Here is a 25,999-nt window from a genome sequence, read left to right on the forward strand (position 1 = left end):
TTATAACATGACCCATGCTACGCTGCTCCCCAAATCTCATCAATAAATCAGACGTTCGCTTCAGAATTTCAAGATGAATCTGAGACAGAAATGAATTTCCAGCTAAAATAGGACCGTGCACGCCTCCACCAGAAATCAATTCATTTTCTTCGTTCAGTGGGATGGCAGAGAAAGAAATAAGAGGGAAAAAAAACTCTTAACATCTCATCTCTGCTGCTTTTCCACAGAGAGCCTCGGCATTGTCTAGAGACAGTGTAGAGATCTTCTACCAAGGCTTATTAATTCTCTACTCTCATCTCCCCAAGCTGGCTATCATTACAGCCCTATATATAGAGCCGCACAGGGAATAGTGAGGGATGCACACACACATTAACATTAATGACTTTAGGCTCTGCTCATGAGCTTTGTGTGCTCACAGACACACTCACACATGAAACTGTGAGAAAAGAAAGAAAGACAGAACCGGCTGCTCAAATGCCATGAAATAAACATTGTTTACAAACATAAGAAAGAATGGTTTCCTTTTCACAACCACGTCAACTTCATACTGATGTCGCTTTTTTTTTTTCTCTCTTAATTTTATTTCACCAGTGAATGTGCATCAGATTAGGCTGCAGGCAGGAGCACAGTTCAGGATCTTTAGGAGATTGGTCTACTGCTAGCTCCTACTGAGTTTGCTAATGAACAATCATCACTGACTCCCCCAGCGGCTGTTGTAAAGGACCAGCGCATGGCCATATTGTGAAAGCGGGATTACATCGCGTTGGCCCTTCCTTAGTAATTCTATCCTGATCTCAGCAGGAGTCTACACAGCCCATTTCATTTTCCACATTGTGTTAATCAGGATCTAATGTCCAATATTGCAGCTGCACACTCCGGGTTGTCTGCACAGATCTCAGCGCATCTTTTTGAGTAAAATCCTGCAGGATACACGTGAAGCAGAGAGAGAGAGAGAGAGGGAGAGAGCCAGTGCCGAGGCTACTTTAAGTCCTTCCTCCCCTGCAGCACCCCCAGCTGCTCCTCCTCGGGCCCCATCCTGGGTGGCTCAGTAGTGGGTTAGCAGATGGTGTATTCGGGGGGGTGGAGGGTGGGGGGAGAAGCATGCATGCACACATACTCCTGTCCCCCTGCCTGAGCCTTGGGGGTGTTTGCGGCACGGCAGGGGCTTCCACCCAACAGCGGCAGAATGTGACCCCACTCTCTCACTCTCTCGCACTGCCCTTAGGCCTGAACATGGTCATCCACGCATAAACCAAAGATAAGACCAATGCCTTTCTCGTCCTCAGCACTCTCTCACACACATGCAGACAAACATGCAACTCCCCCCTCCCCATATACACAAACACAAGGGCAGCAAGAATGGGTCAATCCGCATCCTACATCCATTAGGTGTCTTGTGCACGCATGTTGTTCACATGTTACAGAGGGATGAATGATTTATTCAGGGGGGCTTTCCAATTGTCAGAGATGGATGGCACCAATAGGGCTTTTGTCCTTGTTAATGAATCAGGTGATTTGCCACTTTAAACAAATGTATCCACAAGCACAAGCACACCCGCAGGAATCAGGGACCTCCTCTGTTTAGAAGCCCTAACAATTAAAAAAAAAAAAAAAAAAAACGAAGGGAGAAAATAGGTGGAAAAAAAGGAAACTGTTAAGCAGGCTAGACTCGAAGCACACTGCAGCGTTATATACCTTAAGCCCTGTGGCTGCTCCCCTTCAGTCTCTTTGATATCTTTATGCAAATATGAGGCAGGCGGTTTGAGAGTATGCAGGATTAAAGGCTCACTCTGAAGGCAGTGAAACACAGCAGCAGAGGACAGTGGGTCAAGGCCCTGAGCATCAGCTGCCCGTCTCCAGATAGGAATGCAAGGGGAAAACTGCGAGTAGCCTGACACCTGGATACAAACAATGTCCTCATGTTTTACATATATTTACTTAAAAAATATTATCTGTCTATTATAACTGCTATCTCTGTTATCCTAAAGCTATCCGCTCAGCACATACGTCCCCCTCTGGAATTACAAATTTGCCTGGAAGCGTTATACTTATTTAAATAAGCACACATTCAGATTATTTATCTATGGGAATACTAAAAAAATACACAATGGTACACAATTAATGAGGAGATAAACTACCAATTAATCAAAATGAACAAAGGGGGAGGGAAGTGGTGCATCACTTGAGGAGTAATATGATTTAAGCATGGCAGGTTATGATTTAATCTCTATTATTCTACAGTGACTGCTGCATATTAGACAGAGGGATATGAGTGCTCTGAAAGAGGCTGAGCTTGTGCTTTCCTGGAGGCATGCTGCATGCTCTCGTGTCAGTCTTGCTCACTGCCGGCAATGACCAAATCCATCATGACATGTGGACAACAAAGAGCTACAAGAATGCCCGCTTTAGCGTGCACACGCACCACACGGCGTCTTAGAAGGCTGCGCACAGTGCACTATCTCCCCAGAACACAAGCCTATCCCCATGCACGGGGAGCATTACATGTCACAGAACACAGTGAAATCTTTAAGCACCATATCCAAACGAAAAAGCCCCATCAAATAGCTCTACTCGACATGAAATACCAAAGAGCGGCTGATGGTGCCAGAGCGGAACTAGTCGGCGCAGGGAATTTTCCAGATAACGCTTTCTGGTATAAAATTGGGAGAGTCCAGTCATCAGTATGTTCCAGGCAATTCTTTAAATTAGCACGAGATTAGGGAGTGCATGGTGATTAAGCTCATTTGGAGTATTGAGGATCCGTCTGGGCATTGGCAAAAGCCACACTTTAATTAATCTGGTAATGGATGAGAAAAATAAGCACTCCAACGCACATATCAGCATTTTGCTGAACAGGAGGAAGTAGAGAAAGAAGAGGGGGTTACAGAGGAGTGGTGTGGGGTGTAAGGGAGGGTGCCTTTTTTAAAGGCAGACACAGAGTGAAATGGAGCATGTTGCCTACAGGGAAATTAGAACTGAGCATAGCCTAAAGAATGCACCATTGTATCTATGGTATAATAAATAAAAAGGACATGAAGTGAAGTTTTTATTGTAGTTTGTTTGTTTTGCATTTCATCATTCTCTTGTCTTTGTCTGAGAGTTTTCCCTGGAAACAAGGGATGCGTGAGGATTTATGATTATGCAGAGAAGGGTAACAGCACCACGGTAACAGTGATTGTTCAACTATAAAATAAACAGGTTTTGTTCTTTCACCATGATTGACCCCGAGGCACAGATATAAGCTCATGCATTACAGTTGCGGATTCAATTGCTCATTTAACCCTGCGACAACTAGTTTGAAGCTGCTACATATTGGTGACAAGCGCTCGTTGAGTCTCGTACTCTAAATGACTTGACAAAATAGCTGTGTGTGCATAAGTATGCGCCGCAGCAGACTGCAACAAAAGCAACATTTAGTCACACGCACACGGTCCCTGAACCAAGCTGGTGCTTGTTAAATAATTGAACCCTGGGAAAAGAGTCCTGGAAGAGGTTAAGAGAGGCTGAGTTACACATGAGCCATAGCGTTCGTGCATGGTGGTCGGGAGTCTGCCAGCATGAGGGCTTCTCAACCAGGATTGCCTCAGGAGTGGACTTCTTCGCCTAATTAGGCTTACGCCCCTTTAACATTTAATAACGGCCAGCTGGATATTCAGTTGAATACTTAATCAAAGTCGATACTGAGGGATTTCACTAAGATTATCAGGATTAGGAGACAAAAGAGTGTCCCTTCCTGTTTGAAATTCCCCCACATATTTTACAGATATGTGCATGACAAATATAGACAGCACCCCCACCCACACCACCACCACTGTTAGCTGATGGAAAGAGAAATAGAAACTACAGTCATCTTTTTCAATATTCCTTTATTATACTATAGGTTCTCCGACATCAGTGAACAACAGATGCATGCACTGCCTCATGCAGCCAGCCGAATCTGTGCCAGTGCCTATCACTCTAATACACACAGAGCCGTGGACAGTATAATAAGCAGCAAATGAGAAATCTTCTGAAAAGCCTGTGCTAAAAAGCCTAATCACATATGGGGAGGTCAGTGGACCATCTGCTACCTGATTGTTATCCTGGACAGCTCTCACCGTACCTGAACATCAGCGTACTGAAGACATCCCCCTATGCACTAATACAAAAATAAACCCACTCTGAAAACAGGAAAAATAAAAGGCTGATAAAGATGTAACACTGCTCAGAATTTTAAAGAATACAACCAAATATAAACCACGAAGGACTAGTAAATATAAATGCAACCAGAATATACTAGCTAACACTGTTTGTGTACATGACAACTTTGCATGTAGGGAGTCTTTATTTCGGCTCTGTGTAAATTAAGTCACTGTCTATTTACCACCTCTGACATCCCCCTCTGCACATACAGTCCTTGTCAGCTTTGCTCTGAACCATTGCATGGAAAACAGATAATGCTAGTATGGCCTACTTATTTTCCACTGCCTTTCTCTGTGTGTGTAATAAGTTGTGATGGCATGTCCTCTTAAGGAAATGCAACTCTGAGTGTGAGGAGGCCATGTAGAGGAAGGGTCAAAGTGAGAGGAGGACAGATACAACTCCCACTACAGATGCAGAGTAACAGGCAGATTAGCTGACTGCACAGGTGCTATACAGTTTATACTAAGATATTACACATTTCATATATCTGGTTGTATGATGTTTTTTGGGGGGCAATGCTACAAAAACCCAAATGTTTACATCAGTGTAATATAGTATTTTGAATTGGTCAGGAATGCACAAAAACCCAAAATACATCATGATAGAAAATTACACATATATTGAATTAAGATTTTTGCAATCACTATAAAATATTTGGAATTTTTATTATTTAGGAAAGCAAGTGCACAGACTCTATTAAAAATTAAATTGCACTGCTAAGCTTTCAAAACAAAAGGGAAAAAAATTCTCTTGAAAACAAAAAGCTGAAAAAAATCGCTCTTGCTCAGTTGAGTAGCCTTTACCAAGAAGAGCTGCTTCTCCAGCCTTACTTGGTATGGTATGGCAAGTAGCATATAATGGCTAATATTAGCTAAAATTACTCAGGTTTCACTAGATATTTGCAGTATGTGTGACCATACTGAGACAAAATTGGTAAATTACCAGTCATGTCTGCTTAGTGTTAGAACACAGGGTGTTATTTAAATCATCCTGTAGCAACCGTGCTGTTGCAAAGTTGCATAGCCTCACTTTGTTGACCAGTGGCTATTTTGACCACAAGTGGCATTTATAGAACAATGCTGGAGGTCAACACATGGTATGAAATCACTTCTGTTATGTGCCTTAGAAACATTAGTGACATCATAAAATAAAAGTTAGCTAACATTAGCCATCATTAGTGGTCATAGTCAAAGAAACCTGCAATGATGGAGCTGGGTTAATCCCTGCTCTGGCATCCAGGGTGTGTGGAAGTGAGTATTCACCAGGTTTAACACAGATTCAGCAAAGCTTGCCTCATAAAATATCTGTCAGTTTGGCATTACCAGGAGCAACCAAATTTGGCACATAAGTACATCTCTGGCCTGTGAAGGTTCTTATCTATATCGCCATCATGTTGCCTAGCAACCACCTACCAACGGGTTTAAAGGTAAATGTTTGAAGCATTTATGGTCATGACGCCTTATAAAAGCATTGTATCATTTTAATTTTGTGACAATGACATCTCATGTATCTTTGCAAAACTTATTATGGGTGATATTTTATGACATGATCGTGCTGCCTAGCAACAACCTACCGACAGGCTTAAATTCCCCATCTGTGGTGTTTATGCACATACAGCGCCTTATGAAAGCTTCGTATGATTTGAATTTCACTTACTAACATATAATTTAAATCCACAAACTTATGTCATCATCATGTTGCCTAGCAAAAACAAATTAAAACCAACATACAGTAGCATTTGCTTGTACTAGTAGTTTGCAATTAATAGGAAAGAGATAACTGGTGGGAAACAGAATCGGAGATCGGTGACCGGAGTCAATGGGTACCTAGAGAGGACTGTCCAAAAGTAACGTGAGGATAGTAGCAAAAAACAGAGTAAACACACAGAAACACAAGCAGAAAAGAGCAAAGTACCTCGAGGCAGCCATCCGCGGCACCATCTTGGTGACAATCAAAGATGTTGTTCTTCCCTGTGCTGCTTTTTATAATCATTTATACTGCATTTTATTGTAGCTGAATTCACTAAACACAGTACTTCTCATTTACATAATTTCCTTTTCTGCTTGTTGGATGTCCGAAGAGGCTAATAAAAGCATCACTATGTCAGCCAACAATCATCACTAAAGTTCGTGATGATTTAAATGAACAAAAACTGTCTGGTATTAAAATACGTGGTACACAGATATTACAAGTGATATAAGAGACACAAAAATCAAATTCCAGTACAACCAAAAGGCATCCAAAAGAGCTGCAAATGTGTAGAGCAAAATGGCAGGAAAATGGCTTTGAACTATATAAAAATGTAGCTGCTGCTGCACAGATGTTCCCAACACTGTTCCAGGGGACAATGAAACGGCAGCAGAACTGCAAGTGAGCTGGACCTCTGCCAGAGAGGCTATGCAAGCAGACGGTGTGGCCATATGAAGAAAAGCTGCGAAAGCAAAAACACTGATTGCAATGAACTGAGCAACAGTTTGTTTTAATCCTCAAAAGTTATTGATTTTTAAGAGAAACGATGTGTAAGTCTTTTCAAATCTGTATTGCGGCTTTAAAGTGACAGTAAAAGAAAAAAAAAGTCAGTTGTTATTAATGTCATCTGTAAGTTCATAAGAGAAAGTAAGTTGGGTCTGAGCTGCTTTGTGGGTCACCTCAGCAAATGACCTGCGTTAAGACAATCAAATGGCTCTGGATAAGACAGCCACTCTCCACATACAGGATTAGGTCTATTGACCGACACTGCCTGGGCCACTTACATAAACACAACATAACAAGCCTGTTGTGTAAAAGTAGCGCACATCCTGTAACCTACATTTCTGTAGAGCTGAGCTGTCTCCTTCCTATCATATGACCCTGAACTTTAAGCTGGATTTCCACCTTGTGGAGAAGATGCATGTCTTATAGAAGCATTTAACTACTGAATGCTATCCCTCGCCTGCTGAGCACAAGGCATCTTAATTCAGGATGTGGATCTCAGTCAGCAGGTGAATGCTCCTAATCAGCCATCCATATGTCCTCCTATCCACCGGCTGATTAAGGTTTCCTTTCTCACCTTCCCTGATTACTGTATAGTTTGATAAATCATTCCTCCTCTGAAAAATGCCAATGATATGCTAATCCAAACTGAATAAAAAAAATGAAACAAGGTTGCTCCTTGTAAACCCAATCTCGCTATCTATTTTTATTTTTCAGAAATCTGTTGTCCTTGTCCTCCCACATGGCTCGTCTGTGTAGCCCAGTTGGTCACAGGAGAGTCTTTTTCAATGGACCTCAATCTCTTTTTGGGTCAAAGGAGCAATTCTGCCCTGTGATTGAGAGCAAGAAGAGAATCGGTTACCAGATCTCGGTCAACATCGGTGACATCACACAGGCTAGTGTCAATACACCTCCCACACATGCACATATCCAGTTTAAGAATTTGACTCATATGTTGCAAACATATTACCCCGGCTGTGAAGACAGGCGCTGAATTTAGGTCATGACCATTTACCTTGTTATTGTGTGATTTTATACGGCAGCAAGCGAATAAACTGCAGTGACGCCTTAATGCAGCTAAAGCCCCGGTGAAACCAGCCACCACGCGGGAAGAGTTCATCTCTTTTCAGCAGCTGATGAACATCTGTTCAGCATTAGTGGTTACTGGTTTGTGGTCCTCTGGGTACATCACAGGGCTCAGCTGATAATATTGAATCCTCAGGTGCAGAAAGCATCTCTTCCGGGAAAAACATCATAGATATAACAACAACCTTCCAGTTTAGTTTTTTGTTTTTTAAGAATAGAAATAAACTAATAGATGCATTTAATTAAAAATCCAAACAAATAAAAAATGTATATAAAATGTATATTTCTGGATATGCTTTTACTGCACTGGCAGTAATATACTTGAGTTCATATTTCTGTCAGTTTTGACAAGAACCAACACCAACGGCTGAAATGCAGCCCAGTCCATGACGGAGCCTCCCACCGTGTTTTACAGATGGCTGTAGACACTCACTGTTGTATCTACTCCAGACCTCCTTGGCACATACTGACGACTATTTGAGTCAAAATTTTTAAATCGGGATTCATCACTCAGAGCTGTTGTCACTGGTTTTCAATCCAGTTGTGTAATTTGGCATACCTCAGCCTTTTCTTCTTGTTTCCTTCCCTCAAGAATGGCTTCTTGAAAACCATCCTTCCACTGAGACCATTTCTGATTATACTTCAGCAAATTTTCTGGCTTTCTTCCTATTTCTTAAGAACATGACTTAGAGATACTGTTCCACTGCTGTAGATAGTTTTTTGGCGAGCCACTTCTGCTTTTGTTGTCCAGTTTCCTCAAATTTTATAAAGCACACATTGTACAGTTTTATACTGAGCTGAAATATGCTATTTTTGGCTAATATCTCTTTTTGGGAATCACCTTGTTGGTACAAGAAAAATATTATTTTATGCCAGTAAAACTGTGTTACCTCTGGTATTTAAAGAAATGGGAACAAATTAGGCATTTTTGTGACAGTGCACATGCAACAGTGTCCAAAGATACCATTTAAAATGGGGTTTTTTTTGTTGAGCTTGGTGAGTTTTTATGTTTGAAAACTAGACTTGTGAACAGTATTGTATATTAAAATGTTTATTATAAAATGGCTTGTTCTTTAAAAGATTAAACATAATTCAAACATATTTAATTAATACTAAGTGAGATAATTACATCATTTATTATAACATCAAGGCATTTAACTTATTATTTCTTCTTAAAACTGTAAAGTATTAGTTCAGAACAATTCAATGCAATTTTATTTATAATTCAATTCAATTGTTTTTATACAGCGCCAAATCACAACAACAGTCGCCTCAAGGTGCTTTATATCGTAAGGTAGCCCCTACAATAATACATACAGAGAAAAACCCAACAATCATATGACCCATATGAGCAAGCACTTTGGCGACAGTGAGAAGGAAAAACTCCCGTTTCACAGGAAGAAACCTCCTGCAGAACCAGCCTCAGGGAGGGCGGCCATCTGCTGTGACCGGTTGGCGAAAGAGAAGCGTGTCAGACAGGAGACCGCAGTTCTTATCAGGACTGGGAGCTTGTGTTTTGCTCTTTTTTGTTTCACTCTCTCTGAGTACTTTACGTTGCATTTGCTCTTTTGTTTTGTCTTTACATGCTGGTCCTGGTTAGGTTCCAAAAACCATTTGGTTTAGAGGTTGAACCTAGTTAGGTTCAGGAAAAGTTCTGGTTTGAATTCTGGTATGCCAGCATTAACCATGTACACTGAAGACCTTTAAACGTGACACCCAGTGGTCCTTTACAAATATCTGTCTCAGTCATGCTTCTCATAAACCCACTAGGACACAGACACCAAAGGACATCTTGTGACTGTCTCTCAGGAACGAGCCGCTTTCACAAGGCAGCAGTATTTGACGCCTCAGCTCAAAGCCAATGTGTAAACTTTACAGGGAGATTTTCTTTAACAAATTATATATTCTTTTTGTTTTGTCTCTAGGCAGAGACGCTTTGTTTTGTGCATGGGTGTGTGTCCAGGGGTGTAGTTGCACATTCCTGTGTGAATGTGTGTGCCTTTGTGCGATTCACACATGCCACAGGTTTAAGGAGAGGTCATGATGAGAATATTTCTACAATCGTGCGGTACTTCTTTGTTTACATACCAGACGTGCTCCCTGGAGACGGAGCGACTGACACAATGAGCTTTCCTGGGCTGTCTGTACATCACAGCATGTCTCCACCACATCACAAAATCTCAACAAATTCACAAATAGCCATGAGGCTCTGGTTCTGAATGTGGGAAAGCTGTTGCTTCTGTGAATCACTGATGTCATTATAAAATGATTGTCTGTGCAAAGCAGTGACTTGCTTACTAAATAATGAAAATTCAAAAAGCACACACAGCTGTAGAGCTGATATGAGCTGACATCTTCACAGCTAGCAAAGCTCTTGCTTTTACTTTAGCACCCTTATGGTTTGTAAATCTAATTGTAGCCAGCCTCTTGTCAAATAATCAGTCGCAGAAACCATACCCTTTCCCACATGATGGGGGTTATTGAAAGATAGAATGGCCCCTCGCGGAGACGGGAGACCTTTCCCCTGGAGCCTGACCTCTGACCTGCCTCCCTGTGATCAGCTAATTAGGGGAGAGCGAGTCAGAGGAGCCTAAAAGCTCTCTATGAGGAGCCAACGGCTGGGACCAAGCCCACTGGGGAAAGAGGGAGAAAGCTACTTGAGGAGAAGAGATTGAATTATGTCTGTGTAGAGGCCACTCTGACAACATGTGTGTGGGAAATGAAAAACACCAGGAACACCACTGACTACACGCACACAATCTTGAAGGCACACACATGAAAATTCCCAAGACAGGTGTCTGTCTGTGTTGCCGCAGACTCTACATGATGAGTCAATAAAACACGTGCAGCCGATCGAGTTTTAAACAGAGCAGTCATCAGCATTCAGACAGTCTGCCCAGATTTATGAACCACGAGATCGCAATACCTTTCACGAGCAGTTATCTTATGAATAATACACAGAGACCATCTTTGATGAGCCCATCTACAGCCCACCATAAACTTATTTTATTTGCAGCGCAGGGGTTGGTCTGTAGTGCCTGCACTTCATAAAAATGGGATCTTCTCTTCTCCGGCTTCATTGAGGTAACGGCACCATTTGGGTAATGGCTCACTAATATTTTACATCAGCTCAGGGAGACCTGATTTACTGCGGCGATGCCGGGAGAAATCTTATGCAATCAAAGCATTGTTTCACCTCCCACCGCGTTACTTGAAAGATGATTATGAAATCAGAAGCCTTGCTACTAAAGCAAAGAGAGGCAACTTTTAAGCAAAGTATTGAGAAGAATGTAAATCGCTTCCATTGTTAATTTGATTCCGACTCTTTTCAGTGGCTTTAGTTCTGTGTCTTGATCCCTTTGGCTTGTTTGAGCTCCTGTTGCACAGTTTGGGTTATGTTAAATCTATAATTGAAGCTATTTATGTGCAAGCATATTCTGCTGGTACTTTGTGAAAACCACCGTTATGCAAAACCTCTTTCTCTTTGGTCTTTAATGAATACGTGGCATTAAAACACTCAATTGAAAGTTTAACATTGAGTTTTTGTTTCTATCAGATTTCACTCGAAAAACATCAAACCTCCATTTTTAACACTGGCAGCAATAACAAAGTGACTTAAAAGACAAATAAGGGCTCAAACACAGTTACTGCATTTACTCTGACAGTCGCTCTTTGCTATTTTTACTTCTTCTGTTTGCAACAGGACAGAATAAAACAAACATATTTGATAAGAGAGAAGGGGGAGTCTCTTTTCAGTGGAAAATCAATATATCTTCTCTTCTACAGCGTCATATTCAGCAACATGTTGTGCTTAATCTGTCCTTTTTTGGTTTTAAACACAGCAGCCTAAGGGAAGTGGGAGTTTGGCATCATACACACATAAACACACTACGTGGTGATAAACTTCATGTGCATTTAAGATAAAGTGGCCAAAAACCACTCTGAATCACTTCTAGCTAAAAACTGCCAGCAAGCTGTTCCGCATCAGGTTTTGACATTCATTAACTAGAAAACTCTGATCTGAGTGCACGTCCTGTACCACGTGTGTGCAGACGCACTTGCAGACATGAGAGAACAACAGAAAGCGTGCGTGTGTGCGCTCCGTACGTCACACCCAGCTGGAGCCTGATACCAGCGAAAACTACGAAAGTTCTGACCTTTGAGCTCCGGCCACGTAACAATCAGCCTGACCTGCTTCGTGCACGCCAGCCAGCCTCAGGCCTCAGTGTCGCATGAAACGGAGCGTACTCCTCTCTGCAGCTCTCGGCGCTAAAATGACTGCTTTCTGATTCGCTGCTGCTTGCATGTGATATGTATTTATAACAGAGCATCCTCAGTACAGTGTACAGAAGATAAGGTGCAGGAAAACAGAGTGTTGGAAGTCTTAGGAACATCTGACTCAAACATGAAATACCCACTGAAAAAAACAAAACCTGAAAGCTGAATGGTTGAACAACTGGTCTAAAACTTTCCATTCCTATTTCTCGTCTGTTCACACAGAGAAACCCAGACCGCAACAGCATGTGTGTGTATATTACAGCTTACACCATTACAGCCACTGGCAGACTAAGTGAATAACATTTTTTATGCTGGTTGTCAGACTAGGCAGCGAGTGAATTCACGGGTTCTTGAAGTTCATATGATAGAAGCAGGTAAAAACATTTCCACAATCACATTTCACGTTGGCTTGTTCCAGATATGCAGCGGTTAGTACCCATCAATAAAAGGACAACCAGTGACAGGTTCTCGGGGACCCGAAGCTGACTGGCGTGCTTGGGAAAGAAAGGCTGATCCAACAAACAAGTTTCTGAAGCCTTTTATGGTGACACATAGTACATGACAGATTCTTTCATGTGATGCTGCTTTGTAGATCATTCACATTCCTGTATATTGCCTGATGGGAGTGAGTGCTGTCAGTAGAATAACGCAAGCTGGCTGCCGCAATGGGTGTCACCGAGCATCCGTGGTATGCGGTGGAAAAGCCGGGTGGATCTGCAAAGGCTCCACCACGCAACTTGCAGGACTTGCAGGATTTAATGTGTTGGAGCCTCATACCACCAGACTGTTACACCTTGTAAAGTTCATGCCTTTGGGTCAGGAAGAGAGGTGGTCTTGATTTTACATCTGTTTTGTGTCATTAATTTCAGTTAATGCAATTTATGCTAGGGGTCAAAGGTCTCATGTCCTCACCAGAGATGGGCAGAGAGACCTTTCCATTTGATTACATTTTGTATGATGGATTATGCAGAAAAAGTAGAATTGGGCTGAAAGATCTATCGTTTTATCACCGATTCAGGTTGTAAATCGTGTTTTTAAAAAGTAACTAAGTAATTAATTACTTTTGAAAATAAGTAATCAGTAAAGTAACTGGATTACTTTTTTGGGGAAGTAATCAGTAATTAATTACTGATTACTTTTTTCAAGTAACTTGACCAACACTGGTCCTCACATTGTGCAACACATGCTGCCCTCTGCCAAACACTTAAGTACCTCACCTTATTATTGGGTGTAGTGCCTGCTGCTTTCATTATGATACACTTTATGCTGTGCGATATGAGCTGTAGTGCAAATATCAGCTACATGTGTAGTACAAAAAATTTAATGCGTAAATCAGATGACAACAAGACAAGTGGCTATAATCACACCATACAAAAATATAAAGTTTAAAGTTTTAAAAATCTATCTTTTGCAATGGTACTTTTGAAAAATGTTTTTCAATGGTCGAGTTTGCAGTACAGTCCATTCGGGCACACGCAGAACTGATGACAAAAGCAGAGATGCGCCAGCACTTGCTGAGCCCACACCACTACGGAGGAGGCATGTGCTGAGGCTGACTCACAGCATAGCTAGAAATCATCCAGTCATGAATCTGTCTGTGTTTGGGCGTACAGATTGAGGCATATATGAGTCATGACAGAGAGTGCAATGGAAAAGAGAAAAAGAGTCACAAAATGCTGCAGAGACAAAGAAAGAGCACAACCAGTGTCGGGTCAGTCGTACACGAGCTCCACAGAGTCAGTCGTCGTCACAGTCGGATTGTCAGCAGCTCTGACGTCAGCCTGAACTTGAAATAAACCCTGAGCTGAGCAGGAGCAGAGTGACACAGTTTTACTGTCTTTGTAGTGAAGCGCACAGATCCCTCCAATCCTCATTCTCTATGCCCTTGTATCTTACTCTGTATTTCTCAAAGATAGCAATCTAAAACACAAATTCTGAGGATAAGCTCGAGCTACACAGAAACACTGGCTCTTCTCAAGCCTGAGTCTATTCTGCGAACTTGTAAGAAGAAAAATCCTAGTTGATCCGTGTCCTATATTTGGCAAGACTTGGAGGCTCCCCGGTCAATCTGTGTTAAGGCTTTTCCCCAGTCTGAGCGGGTGTGCAAAGAAAAAAACCTCGAGCAATCTCCCCCAACAATATTTGCTGGTGCATGTCCTATCACCATGGTGACTGACACTCTCGCCAGGCGGTGTTGAGCAACTCTCTGTGGCGTGGGGGTGGGTGGGGGGGCTACTGTAGGTGAAGGAAGCAGGGTTTAGCAACAATTGGTCAGGAGCAGCTGAGCCTTTGTGTATTATTATACGTTAAAATCCTCCACCTTATGGTCCCACCTGGCGTCCTTGGGAATAAAAGAAGGAGGGGTTATACTAACTGTATCCTTAGAGACAGAAAGCAATGCAGTATTTGTTTGGGTTTTTCCAAGTGAATATACTATATAGTGCAGTGAGGATTAGCGTGATATTCTTTTTTTAATACAGATAATTACTGCAAACATGGATATCCTTGACAATATACTCATAACAAGCAATTTGCAGTATTATACGGTACTTTTTTCTTTTTCAGTTAAGTCAGTTTCAGTCTCCACCTGTAACTGAAGTCAGCAAAATGATGTTGCATCGAGTCTTTTTCACACAGCCTAGGTAAATAAATTAAGAAGATTGTAAAAAGTAATGTAGCAAGCAGAATCAAAGAATCCTGATAATGTTAATGTTGGTGTTTAAATTATTAACTGAGTAGTTTTCAGATGCTTATCGTAGTTATGTTAAACTTGCTTTTGGGATGTAGTTTCCATTGTTCCAGCACTCTCATTGGGATTAATTACCTGTGGACAACGTTTATAGTCTGGAAGTTAAAGTTGTTAAAATCTTGAAAACTGCTGGCTTCCTGTAGTTGCATTGAAGGAGTAGGAAAGCTTGCCAAAGCTTATTTAGATACAGTATATCTAATGTACACAACTTTAATACATTTCTTTGTATTAACTAGTAAGCTATTTATGGAGATAAGAGCTGGACCTGAATCACCTCACTATATGCTATCATAAAGCAGAGCCTGACCAATATTGGATTTTTAAGACCGATACCAATATTTAATGATAAAAATCTGATATGTGGGCCGATATTTTTTTCTTTCTGTTTTTTTTTTTTTCGCAAAACATGCAGATATCACTAGAATTTCTTATGTGTGGTTATTTCTGATTCTTTACTAAGATGATATGACAATGCAGGGTAAAACAAATTTGTGTTGTGGATTACTCTGGTGAACAAGTTATGCAGCATTAGCACTCACAGCATGGTGGTGTTGCACCGGGACAGGCTCTCACCGTACCGAACGCTCGCTCTGGCAGACGCTGGGGCAGGGGATGATGGTGGAACCCCATGTTCTGACCCGAGTGACTTTCCCCCCGCCGGTCGAGACCGGCCGGTGCGCCAAAAGAAGGCACCTGGACATTTGCAGGACTTTGTGTGGGGTAATGGGGTCGTCGGGGACGACTGACCCCTTAGGTGGGGGCTATGTAGCGGGTCAGGGCTGTTCGGGGTTCTGTTTGTGATGTTTTGTTTATGTTACCATAGTGACGGGTGATGCCCTCTGGCTGCGACGGTGTGTCCTTCCGGGGTCAGAGGGCGCCCTGTGTGTTGTTGCTGTGCTGTTGCCGCGCTGAGCAGTTAGCTAGCGGCTGTGTTTTTCTGCAGATGTTAATAAACGGCTGTGCTCCCTGGCTAGCTCACGGGAAGCAAGACCAAACGATACCTCCGTCTCCTCCTTGTCTGAGCTCGCCACATTGGTGTCAGAAGTGGGATAGCTCACCCTCGCTGTAATGGAGAGAGACATTCAGAGGCTGGAGCAAGCTGTCAAGGAGAACATTCCCCGCTTGGGAAACTCGCGATTGAAGAGAAAGGATGTGAGCGGCCATGTAAGTCCCCCGACGGGTCCCGATGGCGTGAGCGCACTGCGGTGGCGGCCCGTCGCGACAGATGCTAGGGCAATGCTTTATGGGCTACCGCTGTCGACCCACACGCCGAGCCCCCAACCGCGAGCAGTTATGCCTACCACGCCAGTTAAGGTACCGAAATACAACAGGCTAACCCCGCTAGAGCCCTACCTCTCACAAGTGTGGCTGGCCGCCAGACATAGTGGCTGGAGCGAAGAGGAGACTGCTACACACCTAGCGCTAGCATTAGAGGGAGATGCACTGCAGATACTCCTTGACCTAGCCCTGGCAGAGCAGCATGAGCTCTAGGCCCTCACCGCGGCACTCAAGAGGCGATTCGGGCAGCGGCACTCCACTGATCAGAGCAGAGAGCAGCTGACCAACCGGAGCCATCGACCGGGGGAGAGCCTGGGCACCTTTGCAGCAGACGTGTTGCTGTATGCTCGTCGTGGCTACCCGGAGTTTCCAGCAGCAGCCCGTGAGGAGCTTAGCCTTCATGCTTTTCTGCAAGGACTTTTCCCAGAGCAACTACGCAAACACGTCCACCTGGCCATGCCTCAGACCCTCCGTGAGGCGCTCCTTGAGGCTGAAAGGGCCGAGCAGGTGCTCACCTCGCGACCTAACCAGCAGGTGCCCCCCCAAACTACCCCCAAATCAGAGCCGCAGACTGCGACGGGGAGGGGGAGGTCGCCGAGATGTCCCAGCTGCAACCCTCGGTGCCCCGGAGGCATCCTCGTCGACCGACCGACCGCTGCTACCGGTGCGATGAGCCTGGCCACGTGGCACGTGACTGCCCAGCACCAGCCCCGAAGACCAGAACTACGCAGCCTCGAGGAGGGAGCAGTGTAGCGACCACCGCTCCAGCTTCCTGCCCCCCTCCAAGGACGATGCACAGTGGTGGGCCAAGTTGGGTACCTCAAGGGACTCTACCTGAGCTGCTGTGTTGAGGACCAGCCATGCCAGGCCCTGGTGGACACGGGGTCTACCATTTCCCTGATACGACCTGGCGTGCTCCCTGAAACATCCGGGCCACTGGTGAAGGGTTGGTTGCTCACAGACACCCAGCTGATGCTGGTGCACGACTTCTGGCTTGCCGACATTCAAGACCAGTGCATCATTGGCCTGGATCTGCTGAGCCGCTGGGGGGCCTGCGTCGACACCGCAAGCTGGCTATCACTCTTGGCGCAGAGACTTTTGCCCTCCAGCGTGGCCAAAAGCAGGGAGCGGGGACCAGACGAGACAGGCGTCGGGCAGCTGCCGCTCAGCAGATTTCGGATGCCGGTGGCTCCGGGTAATCTCCACTCGCCTCAGCCTCAGCCTCTCAGCCCGACAAACCTCCCTCAACCGAGACCATCGAGGCTGTTGATGACCTTTGGTAGCGCAGCAGCGTAGGCCTCAACGTCGACCAGCGCCAGCGGTTGAGGTGCCTCCTGGACGAGAATGTGGACATCTTTGCCGCCAGTGACAAAGACAGTAGGCAGACGGGTCTGGTCCAACATACCATCGACACTGGCTCTGCTCAGCCCATCCGTCTGCGCCCACACCGGCTGCCCCTCTCAAAACGGCAGGTAGCGGAAGAGAAGATCCGCGAGATGGGTGCGGCTGGGGTGATCGAGCCGTCCAATAGCCCATGGGCGGCACCCGTGGTTCTGGTGGGGAAGAAGGATGGCAGCCCGAGGTTCTGCGTGGACTTTCGCTGTCTCAATGCAGTCACCAAGAAGGACTCATACCCGCTTCCGCGGATCGACAAGGCCCTAGATTACGTTAACGGCTCCAGCTGGTTCAGCTCCTTCGACCTATGCAGCGGTTACTGGCAGGTGGAGCTAGCCCCCGAAGCAAGGCCTAAGACTGCATTCACCATTGGACAGGGGCTGTGGCAGTTCAGGGTCATGCCATTTGGGCTCTGCAATGCGCCAGCGACGTTTGAGAGGCTGATGGAGAGGGTGCTCGTGGATATCCCTCGTAGCCACTGCGTTGTGTACCTGGATGACCTGTTGGTGCACGGTGGCGACTTCGACAGTGCACTGTCTCACCTGAGCGAGGTCTTGAGTGCCATCCGGCGAGCTGGGCTGCGGCTCAACCCCGCGAAATGCCGGCTGTTGGCGAGAGAGACCATGTTCTTGGGCCATGTGATCAGCGCTCGAGGTGTCGCCACTGATCCCGCAAAAGTGGCTGTGGTCCGGGACTGGCCGACTCCCTCGAATGTCCAAGAACTGCAGAGCTTCCTGGGCCTAGCCTCCTACTACCGTCGGTTCATCAAAGGGTTCGCGACGATGGCCAGCCCCCTCCACCGCCTGACTGACAAGGGACAGCTGTTTGGCTGGGGGGATGCCTGTGCTGCGGCTTTTGCACAGCTGAAGGAGGCCCTCACCAGAGCCCCAGTCCTGGCCTACCCCGACATCCGGCAACCTTTCATTGTGGACACTGATGCTAGCAATGTAGGGGTCGGGGCAGTCCTTTCCCAGCAGGACGAGGCTGGAGAATGGGTGGTGGCGTACTTCAGTTGTGCCTTGGGGCGAGATGAGCGGAACTACTGTGTGACCCGGCGGGAGCTGCTGGCCGTAGTGCTAGCGGTGCGGCACTTCCAGCAATATCTGCACGGCTGCCGGTTCCTCCAGCGCACTGACCGTGCATCTCTGACTTGGCTCCTGAACTTCAAACACCCAGAAGGGCAGGTGGCTGGAGGTCCTTCAGGGCTATGACTTCGAGATCCAGCATCGGGCAGGTCGACAGCATGGCAACGCTGATGCCCTCTCCAGGCTGCCCTGCGTAGCCGTCGAGTGCCGCTACTGCCTGCGACTGGAGGAGCGGGCCCAGGAGGTGCTGGGGGTGGCTACTGCTCAGGCCACAGCCGGCGGAGGGGGGTGGCTCCCATTGATGCAGCAGCTGAAGCGGGAGCAGGAGGCCGACGCGACGTTGGTTCAGGTGGGGGCCTGGCTGGAGGCGGCGCAACGCCCCGCCTGGACGGGGGTGTCAGGACAGGAGCCCGAGGTGAAGACCTACTACTCCCAGCACAACAATCTGGAGACCCACGTCGGCCTCCTGTACCGGAGATGGCGGGCCCCCAGTCAGGGCAGAGATCTCCTGCAGCTGTTGGTGCCTCAGTCACTGCGGTCGCAGGTGCTTGAGCTGGTCCATGGCTCGGTGGGGGCAGGACACTATGGGAATGCCAAAACTCTCCGCCGCCTCAGGGGACGGTTCTACTGGCCTGGCTGTCGACGGGATGTGGAACTTCATGTGCACTGCTGTGACACCTGCACGGCACAGAAGGGCCCAACTCAACACTCCACTGCCCCCCTTCAGCAGTACCTGGTGGGGGCCCCAATGGAAAGAGTGGGAGTGGACGTCCTAGGGCCTTTCCCCGTCACAGAGTCAAGGAACCGGTATGTGTTGGTGGCTATGGACTATTTCACGAAGTGGCCAGAGGCCTTCGCGGTGCCGGATCAGAGCGCAACGACGACGGCCGAGAAGCTGGTGGAGGAGATGTTCACCCGTTTTGGGGTCCCGGCTGAGCTCCACAGTGACCAGGGGCGTAACTTCGAATCGAAGGTCTTCGGGGAGATCTGCCGGCGGCTGGGGGTGGAGAAGACGAGAACCACACTGCTCCACCCACAAAGCGATGGCTTGGTTGAGCGCTTCAACCGCACGCTGGCCACCCAGCTCGCCATTCTCACCAGCCGCCACCAGCGGGATTGGGACCGACATCTGCCCCCTGGTCCTTTGGTCGTACCGGACTGTGCAGTGCACACCTGCCGCTCTGATGTTTGGACGGGAGCTCCGGACGCCTGTGGATCTGGTGTTTGGGTCCCCCCCCCGAGCCGGAGATTGATGGTGGGCCAGAGATGGACTACTACAGAAGGCTGAGGGAGCGGCTGCAGGTGGTTCATGACTACACCCGCCAGGCCCAGGCCAGCGCCGGAGTACGACAGAAAAGAGCCTACGACACCAAGTGCCGAAGGGGAGTTTGGGTGTTTGGGTGTACTGCCCGGTCCGCAAGAGAGGAGTGTCCCCCAAACTGTGCAGTCACTGGCAAGGGCCGGTGGAGGTCGTGGAGCGGCTAACAGAAGTGGTCTACCGCATCCGCATGCCGGGCCTGGGGCGCATGGTGGTGTTGCACCGGGACAGGCTCTCACCGTACCGAACGCTCGCTCTGGCAGACGCTGGGGCAGGGGATGATGGTGGAACCCCATGTTCTGACCCGAGTGACTTTCCCCCCGCCGGTCGAGACCGGCCGGTGCGCCAAAAGAAGGCACCTGGACATTTGCAGGACTTTGTGTGGGGTAATGGGGTCGTCGGGGACGACTGACCCCTTAGGTGGGGGCTATGTAGCGGGTCAGGGCTGTTCGGGGTTCTGTTTGTGATGTTTTGTTTATGTTACCATAGTGACGGGTGATGCCCTCTGGCTGCGACGGTGTGTCCTTCCGGGGTCAGAGGGCGCCCTGTGTGTTGTTGTTGCTATGCTGTTGCCGCGCTGAGCAGTTAGCTAGCGGCAGTGTTCTTCTGCAGATGTTAATAAACGGCTGTGCTCCCTGGCTAGCTCACGGGAAGCAAGACCAAACGATACCTCCGTCTCCTCCTTGTCTGAGCTCGCTACAATATTTTTGTTCTCTTTCAGTCACACAAAACAAATGGATTTCCCCAGAATTTCTTTCTAGTTATTTAAAAGTATACTAAGATAATATGACAATGCAGGATCAAAATAAATTCATTTTTTTGTTTGTATTACTTATTTATCTTATTTCTAACTTATTTCTTACTCAAATCTTCTAATTTTATGATTCTTTTTCTTAACTCTTATCATGTCTCCCTATGTTTTTATTTCGTTTAATTATCTTAATTGTACAGCACCTTGGTCAATGGTTGTTGTTTTAAATGTGCTATATAAATAAATTTGAGTTTGACATCGACTTTATTGTCACACAGGTTCTGAATTACACATTTGTACTGTGATGCAGATACAAGACAGCCCCTGTCTTAAATCTTTGAAATAATTAAAATTATTGGCCAGTAAATAAAAATATTTGCTGAGACTTATTTAACGAGCTAATAGCAAGCATAGGCCGATAATGCTGACTGGCTGAGATATCAGTCAGGCTCTACTGTAAAGCTTATATTAATTTCACAAATCCATTATAGTAGATAAAACTAGACACACTGTAAAATGACAGTACAATGCTGCCAATACTTGGCTGTTACTTGCAAGGAAATTATCTTTCTTTGTAAGGAGGAACTGTTTTTGAAGTGAAGCAGTGTTTTGGTTTGAGGATATGTCCCCATGTTGTCATGGAAACCCTCAGATAGGGCAGCTGGCAGGATGGTAGTAAGACAGCAAGGATGGCACTCTGTTTGTTCTGCAGATGCAGCCCTCTGTTCCCGGGAAGTCCCAAGGTGGTGAAGACTAAGTGGCGTATCCCGAGGGGTTATCACATTTCAGAGGAAAAACAAGCAGACGAGTCTCAGGCAAACAGAATCCCTCATTGAAAAACCTTTCATTTGCAAAGGCTCTATAGCTGGTGGCCTGTTTTTCCAGGAAAAAAGTATTTTCGGAAATGTGATTCTGGTTTTTAGCTTCTGGTATTTAGGGGGGAAAGATGAAAGCCTACCTGTTTTTGCATTCTGTGAACCATGAAAACAATCAACACAAAGGCAAATGAGGTGCTGCAATCTTTACAGTAAATATCCAAAAGCTGAAAGACTACCCACTGCAACTTTGTGTTCAGATCTATTTTGCCATGTTTTTGTGGTGGGGCATGTGAGTCATTAAGTTCCAGCCACATCAACAAGCAATAACTAATGCTGTGCTGTGGAAAATAAAAGGCCACTGTTGCTGGCATTGATATAAAAGGCAACACTTCCTATAAATAGGTTCACCCCAGGCCATTGGGATGACATAAGTACCTCAGTCTACCACAGTGGTGCAGCTTGTTTCCTTTTTTAACTTCTCTCTATTTATCCATTACCACATATGGGGGAAAGCACGTTCTGCTGTGTGCCAATTTCATCCTAATACAAGCAGCTTAGATCCCAATATCATAACTCAAGGTTACAATGTTGGTATCACAGTAAAATCAAAGTTTAGAAGGTAAAGAAAATTATACAATTTAGGGACTGAATCACTCTCTAAGCTGAAGCACCTGTTTGCATCACTTTTTTCCTGTTTTAATCAGAGTTCTCTGGGTCTCGTCATTGCTATGACTAAAGTTTTCATCATCACAGAAGCACCAGGGACTCTGTAATGTGTGCATGATTCTTTTTTCTAATTAGGTAGCTAATGGTGAAGGTTTCTGACAGCCTTCATTCGTAATGGCACACATTTCCTGTAGAGTATGACTCATACCAGAGGGAGAGGGAGAGAGAACAGCACCTCAAAATCCATCTTCCATTGTGAAGGTGATCTCATCCCGAGTCATAATATTAGTGCTCTGACATGTTGGAGCTCATCCACAAGTCATAAATCCTACGCTTTCACTCACCACTGAGTTCAGCAAGATTCAAGATCAACAAGTCTGAATTCCACCACTTGAGAATTTGACTGCTTTCACGAAGTGAAACTCATGTGTGTGATATTATTTTATGATATTATGATATTTGTGATATTATTATTTTATTAATTATTTTACTTTTATCTCTGTAAAATGTTACATAACTTTTAAATTATTATTTCTTTTTGTAAAAGAAAATATATATATATAAATCTTAAATACTGTGGAGAGGGAAACATTTTCTTTGGCCCTCATTTAGATTGCTGGGATCTAGTAAAAAGTCAGGTTGTTCTACTGCAAGAACTGCGAACGCATGCAGCTCACCAAGGAAAGCATTCTCGGTGCTGAGGTCCTTATCTCCTTCAGACTTTTCAGTAACTCACAGAGAAAAAAACGCACTATAGTGCTCATCTTACATGCGGTGTTGAAAGTGTACATTTCACCCTGACTTTCAAGACGAGTTGAGATTTTGCTCACACATCAAAACCGTCAAAGTGGAAAATAATCCCACAGTTCCTCTGTGGAGTCTGCATTGATGTCACGGTTGCCACGGCAACCATACAACCAAGACATCATGACTCTTTGCCGCCCTTAACGATCTATAAGCCGATTTTGCCCCCCTTTCCCCTCCATTTCTGTTTTAAAGTACAGCATGAAAACAGAAGCACTTAAATATGGGTCCAGCTGGCAGCGATGGGGGTGAACGCTTATGATTTCTTTAAAACAGACAGCTATAGTGCAGTTGGTAAATTCACTTCTGAATTTCTGGCAAATATCCAACGACAATCCACCTCTGAGAAGGCAAATGATTAATACTCTGATATAAATCTGCAGATGGCAACTGCCGAAACTCAAGAAGTGCGGTAATCTCAGGAAGGTATCGCCTCCGGGGAGTCAGCTACAAAGCCAAGGGTAACACTTTATTTCAGTTAGGTCATGAGCAGTGCAGGCTTTACTCCAAAGGGTCTCACTCATTTAAAGTATAGTAAGAGGATCTTGTACAATAGTCCCATTTTTTTCTCACTTTTGCTATTAATGTCCTGAATCAGTTACAGAACTCCCAGAAGAGATCAGGAAAGCTAACATTTTGCCATGTTTTAGGTTCTTTTATTTAAACCCATTACTTTAGACTTGCTTTTTATTAATTCAGCAGTTTCTTCTTAATATTTCACATTAAATAATAGATTTAATGAACAGTTTTGTAACTTATTTTGGAAAGCATTGTTATATAAATTATTATCAAGTCCGGTCAGCTCTCTCCATGCCTATCACTCAGCCTGAAGAGGTTACAACCTCTTACCTCTAAGTGCCCTGAGGCAGCAGCAGCCTGGAAAGCAAATACGTGTCAATAATCACAGCTACAATGAAAGCATGTTTACTCTGCGAGACAGATGTGACAGCGATCAGCAAAAAATGCTGAGTGTTCGAAATCTACAGCAACGGCAGCAGTGCTGGGATTAAAAAGTCTGCACACATTGTCTTGTGAGCCAGAGACTGTTGATGCTCTAATTCAGACTTTCTCATTAAATATTCATAGTTTCGTGCCAGTCCAACAATTTATGTCTGACAACCAGAAATTAGATTATCAGTGTGATATGTCTGGAATCTGTCAGAGACAGATCAGTGGCATGTACTTGGTGTACAACATATAAATAGGAAGGATGCCTTGAATAAACCCTTTGTTAAAGCATTTTCCTAATGAGCTAACCACTATCTTCTGCTGATAATAATCTGTATAAGTCAGAGACTTTTGCTGGGTTCCCTGGAGGGAGTGAAATAGTGATGGTGATGACTGTTATGCGATAATCTGTCTCGATCTCTTCCCTCGACAAAGATAATCTGTCTAGTTCACTGTGTACTGTGCCTGTTTGCCCGGGAGCCTCAGTCTTCAGTTCATGGTGGCACACTAAAGCAAAGCTGCAGGAAAGTAGATAAAGGACAGGGAGGCATCACTGCTTGTGCCTGTGCCAAGGGCGATCTGCCGACTGGGAAGCACGCCCAGAATATGTGTACAGATAGATAACTATCTGAGGGATCTTTCCCCTGCAAAGTAAGCAGGATATGAATGTGACAGCATAGTGTCTCTACAGGTGACAGGAGGCGATGCAGCCGCTTTTCTTGGAGCCGAGGATTAATTCGGTCTGGACGTGCTATTGATGCTGCATGTGAAGGTACAAGCTCGGCCGGGATGCCAAGTCGTGGCGTGGCAGGTTGCCAGAGTGCTTCTCGGGGTAGCATGTGGCTTCTGTAGCTGTGAAATACGTTTTCAAAATTCACTGCCCATGATGTTAGAAATGTGAAGTGGCTGCTATAGCAACAATTTCAGACAAGTTAAAGTAGCAGGAGTGTGCGGGTCATGAGGAGCTCCAGTCCTGAATAAAAAAAGTATGTGGGGGAACTTCTACGTAGCCAATTTTGATTGCTGCGATAGTGTATAACTTCAAGGCGAATCAAAATATAGAGATGGGTATGAGCTTAGATCTATGATATCACAGAAGAACTCAAAAACGCTGCCTGCCATGAGTGTAAATTCAAAAACGTACTGAACTGAAAAAGGCTTGGCTTTTGCAATTTCCTTAATGCATTAGGTTGCATAATATAAAAGATAAACTAGTGAACCATCATATGAGTGACTTCATAAAAGTAAAATAAGAGATAAATCAATAATTAAGCATTTTACTACTGTTCAGAATCTTTTAAAATCCCTTTTTTACTATGAGTACTACATACAGCAGCTTTGTGTTATGTCCCGAGCATGGCTGGCTTCCAGTGTTTATCTGAGGCTGTGCCGCTTACACCAGTGAGGCAGCATGGGAGTCTGGCACCGGCACAATGCTGTGAGCTCAAACTGTGACTGTGACGTCATGTGGGTGGCCATTCCTTTGCACTCAGCACTTTTTGCCCCTGCTCCTCTTCAACCTCTCTGTTGTCCTACAGCTGCACATCGCACACTGACCTCTGGCCATCCTCTGTGAGGCACAGGGGGAAGGGGTTGAAGGCACAGGTTGGAAGAGACGGGTGTGAAAAGCTAAATCTTTTGGCTGGAAGGTCAGACAACTTCTGCAGACAGCAGACTGGCTGTTCAGTGAGCGACGAGACTAAGTGATAAATGACTGGTGCTCGTCTGGATGTCTGTGCTGTAGTCTCGCAGTGCCATCCCAGATAGAGCGACAGACAAAGGAGAGGGAAAAGGGTGAAAGCAGCGGAAGCGACACAGAGCGCCTGTATCACATGTTCCCTCATGTGAGAGTGCACCAACCAAGAACGGGAGCTGCTTTATGTAAGTGTCTCCCAGCATCCTGTGGGACCGATGGACAGCCTCACATGTTTGTGTTGCGGTAATCCCACATGGGCAGACGGGAAGGGCTCAGCTGGACCGTGCCACAGAGCGCCCTATCACAAACCACTTATCATTTATCTCTCCCCAAGTATGAGTATTTGGTGGTTTGCTTGTCTGTCCAACCAGTCTGTCTTCTGGTTTTCTATCATCTTCTGCAAGTTCCTTTTGCTCTTTTTTTTTTTTTGGTTTTTTACGTGTACAGCTACTTTGTGGTCCTCTCCTGGCTGT

At 45.4% G+C, this 25,999-nt stretch overlaps 1 protein-coding gene across 1 annotated transcript in view; it reads left to right on the forward strand.

Moving 5' to 3' along the window:
• The first annotated feature begins 15,835 nt into the window (after nucleotides 1-15,835).
• Nucleotides 15,836-25,999, forward strand: part of LOC146625598 (uncharacterized) — a 36,447-nt gene continuing 26,283 nt past the window's right edge. The window contains exons 1-7 of the mRNA XM_085362196.1: nucleotides 15,836-16,081; nucleotides 16,280-16,709; nucleotides 16,833-17,240; nucleotides 17,342-18,522; nucleotides 18,617-19,711; nucleotides 19,768-19,869; nucleotides 19,947-20,183. Coding sequence (XP_085218322.1) covers nucleotides 15,836-16,081; nucleotides 16,280-16,709; nucleotides 16,833-17,240; nucleotides 17,342-18,522; nucleotides 18,617-19,711; nucleotides 19,768-19,869; nucleotides 19,947-20,183 — 3,699 coding nt within the window. The remainder of the gene's footprint in view (nucleotides 16,082-16,279; nucleotides 16,710-16,832; nucleotides 17,241-17,341; nucleotides 18,523-18,616; nucleotides 19,712-19,767; nucleotides 19,870-19,946; nucleotides 20,184-25,999) is intronic.

The sequence above is a fragment of the Diplotaxodon limnothrissa genome, linkage group LG9, assembly GCF_057381915.1.
Source record: "Diplotaxodon limnothrissa isolate DT_005_m linkage group LG9, D_limnothrissa_male_GT1.1, whole genome shotgun sequence".
NCBI lineage: Eukaryota > Metazoa > Chordata > Actinopteri > Cichliformes > Cichlidae > Diplotaxodon > Diplotaxodon limnothrissa.